Raw genomic sequence first — 6,000 nt, 5'->3', positions numbered from 1 at the left:
CTAATTGCCCAGCCTTTAAACTGTCACATGTGCTTCTGCAGTCCTCATCATCTTGAACATCTTTTTAACACCCTCCTGATTTAACTCATCCTGCCTGTGCTGTCATTCCACATGATGCTAATGTGGACATCAGGCAAGATGCTCCTCACTTACCACTGCAGCTGAACACCTCCATATCCCAGCTGCTCAGCAGGTGACAGACGGACGTATGGCGCGTCCACTGAAGGGGAATCGGCAAAAGTATGCAAATAGACAGACTGTCTGCAGGCGTTTCTCTCATCTAATCTCCTTTCTCAATCTGGCACTTGGTTTCTGCTGGGATGCCAGGTAAACATGTCAGATTTAAGCAAAGTTTGGAATGCACCAAGCATGAGACTGCAGCAGGAAGACGGAGAGGATGGATGGTTGTACGCTGCTCTCTGGTGGAGGAACATAACCAGTGCACATGTTGGCAACTGAAAAATGCAAGAATGTGATGTTATACTTACAATAAATGCCTGGTATGCTATGTAAGGCATGTATTTGCAAAAGATTGGGCGTTTTAAACATAAATTCTAGAGGAACCTATAAACACTGGCACAATCACCGAGTTTTTTCAATCAAGGAAGCAGTCACTGTGGTTTTCAGCTTTATTCATTTTATTTCCAGTAATCCAGATTTTCTTGTTTGCTTTTTTCTGCAGCGTTCACCCACACTGCGGCTTTCAACAGTAAATGACAAATAGGCGACGTCTCTTTCCCCACATCTGGCACTGATTCGCAGATGACACTGTCACCACACGGCACCGCTCTGCTTCCTGACAGTTTCATCAGTCACATCAGTAACATCAACCCACACAGCAGGTTCACAAGTGAGCACACACATCATCTTCAGACAACTGTCTTCATGTGAGTGCTGGCAGGAGCAAAATGCGTGCATAAAATCCACTAAAACAGGCAAATAATGTGAAAACTTCAGCACAGGACATAAAACGGGGCAGAGAAGTTGCAAAATATCCAAAGACCCAACTGGTGCAAAGCCTAACTTCTTGCCAAAATCAATCCATGCCAGGCCATCAGGGACCATCAGCAGCACCTCAATGAGACTTTCACAAGTAGTCAACACTCACCACAAACCACTCAGCAGCTAAAGATCCCTGCTGCTAAAGACAAGACCTCCCCGGAGAAGCAACTGAATAAACACCAGACCAAAACCGGTAGCAGCATCGACTGGTCATTAACCGGGAGCGAGACAATCAGCACTGAAGATGTGGTGGAGAACTTTAGAAAAAAACAAAATGTAAATAGATCTTGTGATCAGAGCTGTTTTTCAAAGAGTAGAAAAGACAAATAAATGAGTGACATGAGCTGTGACACTGTCGACACCAAAAAGTCAATAAACTTTTGAAGTTGAGATGTTAAAGTAGAACTGTCAGTTTTACCAACTTGATGTGGCAGTCAGTGTGCACACAAGCGTATTATCACTGTAGCGCATGTGTGTATACCAAAAAAATAAGAAAATAGAGGGAATGACATCATTGCACAAATGAATGAAAAAAAGAGAGGCCAGTTTAACACAGTTCCAGTGCAGAGCATCAAACTGAGAATTTATAGTTATTGCTAATTTTCCAGTGCCGGTACCTAGTTGGGATTTTACACACAGTACAATTAAAATGTACAGCTTTCATTCTCATCATACCACAGTTAAATACTCATAAGAAAATACATTTTAATTGTGAAGCATAAGGAGGGAAAAAAGACTTCAACGCCTGCTAGAATGGCCGCAGCTTGGCTTTACTTTGATCCAGTCCTTGGACTTTGTTGTAAACGTTTTCTGCATCTGTAAATAATTTAATTTTAGTTGTTTTCTGGAGGAGCTGCATAGTGGCTTGATGGTTAGCACTTTCGCCGTGCAGCTAGAAGATCTATGGTTCGCGTCCCGGCTTTCCCGGGATCTTTCTGCATGGAGTTTGCATGTTCTCCCTGTGCATGTGTGGGTTTTCTCCGGGTTCCCACAGTCCAAAAACATGCTGAGGTTAAGTGGTGATTCTAAAGTGTCTGTAGGTGTGAATGTGATTGTTTGTCTGTATATGTTTGTCTGTGATAGAGGTTGGGTGTCCCTCGCCTTTGCCCCAAGTCAGCTGAAATAGATTCCAGCCCCCTGCGACCCTAATGAAGATTAAGTGATGTATAGATAACGGATGGATGTTTTCTGGAGTTCACAGCCCATTATAGCGATACTGTCTACATTTAGAACAATGGTATAGCAGTTCAGTTTCCATTCAACATACTGCTATTTTCTCTAGATCTTGTCTTTGGATATGTGTGGGGAAAAGTGTCAGGGGATAAACTAGTAACACATTTGAAGACAAATTTGTGAAAACAAAAACGAGTAAAGCACTCATTGTAGATCGTATGTTTTTCCAATCAAAGAGCTTGGTTGTATAAGGAAGTAAGACATCTAATTATTGATGGTGATGGTTGAGCCCATGAGGAAGTAAAATTCTAAAATATTAAGAGAAAATTATGGAATGCATTCTTAACAGGCCTGCCTGTGTGAGTATCAAGTGCCTAATTAAACTGCTACCGTTTTTGAAATCTACATCAAGTTCATCAAATTTTGGATTGTAGATCTGTCATTATTCCTAAGAACCTGAAACCATTCACTTCCTCCATTTGTTCATTCTGTATTTTGATTATCCCCCAGACCCAATAAGTGATTATTATTAGTCTTGATGAGGAGTGCAGCAGAGCAAATCGATTTCAAAAACTGTTATAAAAAGAGTTTACCTTGGACATTGTATTCTGCTTCGTAGCAAATGATGTACAATCAGGGGCAGATTACAGTCAGTTTAAATAAAAATTACTTTATTACTTTTTTAAAATAAATGCATTTTTACAGTCAGAAAACAGAACAGCAGGACATGCACTGCTGCTCCTGACACTGGAGGCAAACAGAAACGACATCAGAGGGAAAAAAAAAGGTGACAAAGACTTGGCTTGGTTTTCTCTTACCTCTGTTCATTTTTTGCTGATTTGTCTCAAACTCCAGGGTCTCCTTCATATGGACATTTTAAAATGGCACACTTCAGTTGTGACAAAAACCAGACGATTAAGTGAAGTAGTTTTAAAAAGGCGCTGAGCGAGTCAAATTTGCAGCAAAAATACACATAAGGTATCATTGTCAGTTTAAAAATGAGCTAAAAATGCAACTCAGGGCCACAAATGGACATAATTAGCACGTGCTAGAAGAAAAAGGAAAAAAAAGCAGAAAATTAATAAAACCAAGCAAGAAGAACAGGGCACATTGAAAAGGTATATATATCTGTATTTTAGAAAAAAATATGTACTCGACAAACATTTTAACCAAACCTGGAGTTTGAGACTAGTGTTATCTTCATATATATTCATATATATCTTCATCTGAAAACTCAGTAAGACCACAACATAAGACGGCACAATTCTGAATACTACACGTTGACAGATGGCTTACCCCCTTTTTCCTAAAAGAAAAAAAAAACTCCAACCCCCCCCAAAAAGCAGAAAAAAAAACTGTACAATTCTATAAAACGTTTGTGTTTTTACATTAGTTACAAAAAATAATACTTCATTTACTGATCCTTCATACTGAGGACAGAACAAAAAAAAAGTTTGCATATTCATTCTTAAACTCTGTGACCTTTTGCTGGTGTATATTGATAAAAATGATAATAATAATAATACTATACGGTGTGAGAAACAGAATGGCATTAATACAAGAGGTGGTACAAGGGAATTGTGACAGTGTCCCTCTTGTTTTGTAGTGTACGTACACAACGCAATGAGACATCAGTGGCTTCAAATGTCTAGATGCTACTGAAAACAGCTGCAAAATATGAATAAATGCTCTTTGATACATTATTTGTGCACTTCCTTGTTAGATGGTGAAACAACATTGGTGTAGTTGGTAAAAACGTGTGGATATGTCATCTTAAAAAGTCATGTTATGATCTTTAAAACTCAATTATACTGTTAAAGACAAGTTGAGATCTGCTTTAAGATCTCAACTGGCAAAGTGTTGCTTTAAAGGACCACTAGACTAAATGACTTTTTAAGATTTCTGCAGAGACAACATTTACATCAGTTGGAAACCAGATTTTTGAAACCAAAGGACGCTCATCCCGGCGCACTGAACTGTAGTGTCTCATCAGACATGCTCACTATCAGCAGTCTATTAAATACAAAGCAAGTCTCACAATGTCACACCTGTCAGCTAATTTAATAGGGAGACTCAACAAAGAGGACACAAGTTCGGAAACAAAGACAGACATCAGAAGCAAAAGGAAATGTAACAACAGCTTATTCATAAACAGGACTGTATAATGCAGAAGTGCTTACATGTGACTTCAAAGAGATTAAACCTTTCAGAAGGTGGATAGGATGGACGCAGAGAGCGGCGATGAATGGCCACTGCGGTTACAGATACCCTTTTGATTGGACTCTTTGATGAAGCCCGTCTTTCAGGATAAATAATCACATGTAACTGTAGGTATCTGTGGCGCTGTAATCGCAGTATGTTCTCATGACAGTTTGATGTCAGCTTTTTAGTCCATTTGTAGAAGACGGAGAGAGAGAGGATAGTAAAGAGGGGGGATAAAAAGATTCTTTGGGATTAAATGTGATGTTTGATTGGTTTTTAAAGGGTTGTCATGGACGTAAGTTGGTGGCCATCAGTCCAGGAGGAGAGGAGGCAGGTGGTCAAATGACAACAGACAAACTTCATGGTATTTGTAAGGCTTCTGCTCAGCCACAGTTCATCTGGACTGCATCCACCAGAATTTTAGTGTAGTAACAAATGACCTTGCCAGCATTAATGCAAAAAAACCCAACTATAATAACAATAAAAAAATGTTGTCAGCCATGGCAATAGTCGTGCTGCTCTGGACTCTGCAGCGCAGCTCCAAACAATTAAAAAGACTGAGAAATAGTAGAATAAAATAAGCCCATATAATGCAGTTCCACCCCCCGAAAGCCACTCCCCTCCTGGCCCCTGACCTACAATCACTGACCCCTGGTCAGCTCAGACCCAGCCGCTGGTCAGCTTATAGAACATTTCCTCATCTAGAGACTCGTTCTGGTCCTTGGCACGTGTGGACAGGAAGATGTAGCCGCCGATGAACTCGTGGACGACCTTACAGTCCACCTCGGCGCAGATGAAAGACAGACTGGGCTCGTCTGCAAACTCCACGGTCACCTTAACGGAGAGAAAACAGTCAGTCCCGCCTTGATTAGAACTGAAAAAATGAGGTCAAATGCAGTGATATTCAGGCAGTCATTTTTACCTCTATTGGAATAAGATACATACACTTAGACACAGAAAAACAACAGTTTCACTAACTGCTTATCTAGAATAATTTTCCTCAAATCTTCAGTAACATTTTAAATATCTAAATTAAATCCAATAATGTCCAATAGATGTGTAAAATTTACTAGCTGTGTGAATCCCAGCAAGACAACTCTGAGCAGCTTTAAGTTGCTTTTAGCTCCTGGCTTTTTTAGAGACACTATTAACTTGGGCCATGACTAATCATTTTCACTGTAATTAGCCAATTATCTTCTAGATAATAAATTGATCTTATGGTGTGTGAAATGTCAAAGAAAAGTGAAAAAAGTGTGAAAATATCACTCACCAACAGTCCAAAACCAAAAGATATTCAATCAACTCTCAACCAAAACTAACATAACTAGCACAAATCTACAACTTGGAAGTTATTTTGTTTTTTTGTTTTTTTTTAACTTCAAGTGTTTCCTAAATGATGTCGCCCATACTATTTTTTTTTCTGATAGTCTGATTATTTTTTTCACTATCAAATTTATGGTCTTCAGCCCTCAAACTGATGTTGGCTCAATGTGGAGCAACAAAATGCTTTATACAACTCTTTCACATATTCAGTAGTGCTCTGCAGGGCCTGTAAAGAGACTGTGACTTATAAAATCAGCAGTTTCAGATTAATCATCAGATCTAAAAACAGCACAGAAAATA

At 39.3% G+C, this 6,000-nt stretch overlaps 1 protein-coding gene across 4 annotated transcripts in view; it reads right to left on the bottom strand.

The window, feature by feature from the left end:
• Positions 1–2,824: 2,824 nt before the first annotated feature.
• Positions 2,825–6,000, bottom strand: part of fermt2 (FERM domain containing kindlin 2) — a 41,479-nt gene continuing 38,303 nt past the window's right edge. For all 4 annotated transcript variants that reach the window (XM_023277349.3, XM_023277352.3, XM_023277350.3 and 1 more), the window contains one exon: positions 2,825–5,211. In XM_023277349.3, coding sequence (XP_023133117.1) covers positions 5,038–5,211 — 174 coding nt within the window. In that variant the 3' untranslated portion in view covers positions 2,825–5,037. The remainder of the gene's footprint in view (positions 5,212–6,000) is intronic.

Source organism: Amphiprion ocellaris, chromosome 20 (genome assembly GCF_022539595.1).
Source record: "Amphiprion ocellaris isolate individual 3 ecotype Okinawa chromosome 20, ASM2253959v1, whole genome shotgun sequence".
In the NCBI taxonomy this organism is placed as follows: Eukaryota; Metazoa; Chordata; class Actinopteri; family Pomacentridae; genus Amphiprion; species Amphiprion ocellaris.
The sequence above is the reverse complement of the archived record's forward strand: the minus strand, read 5'-3'. Positions and strand labels throughout refer to the sequence as shown.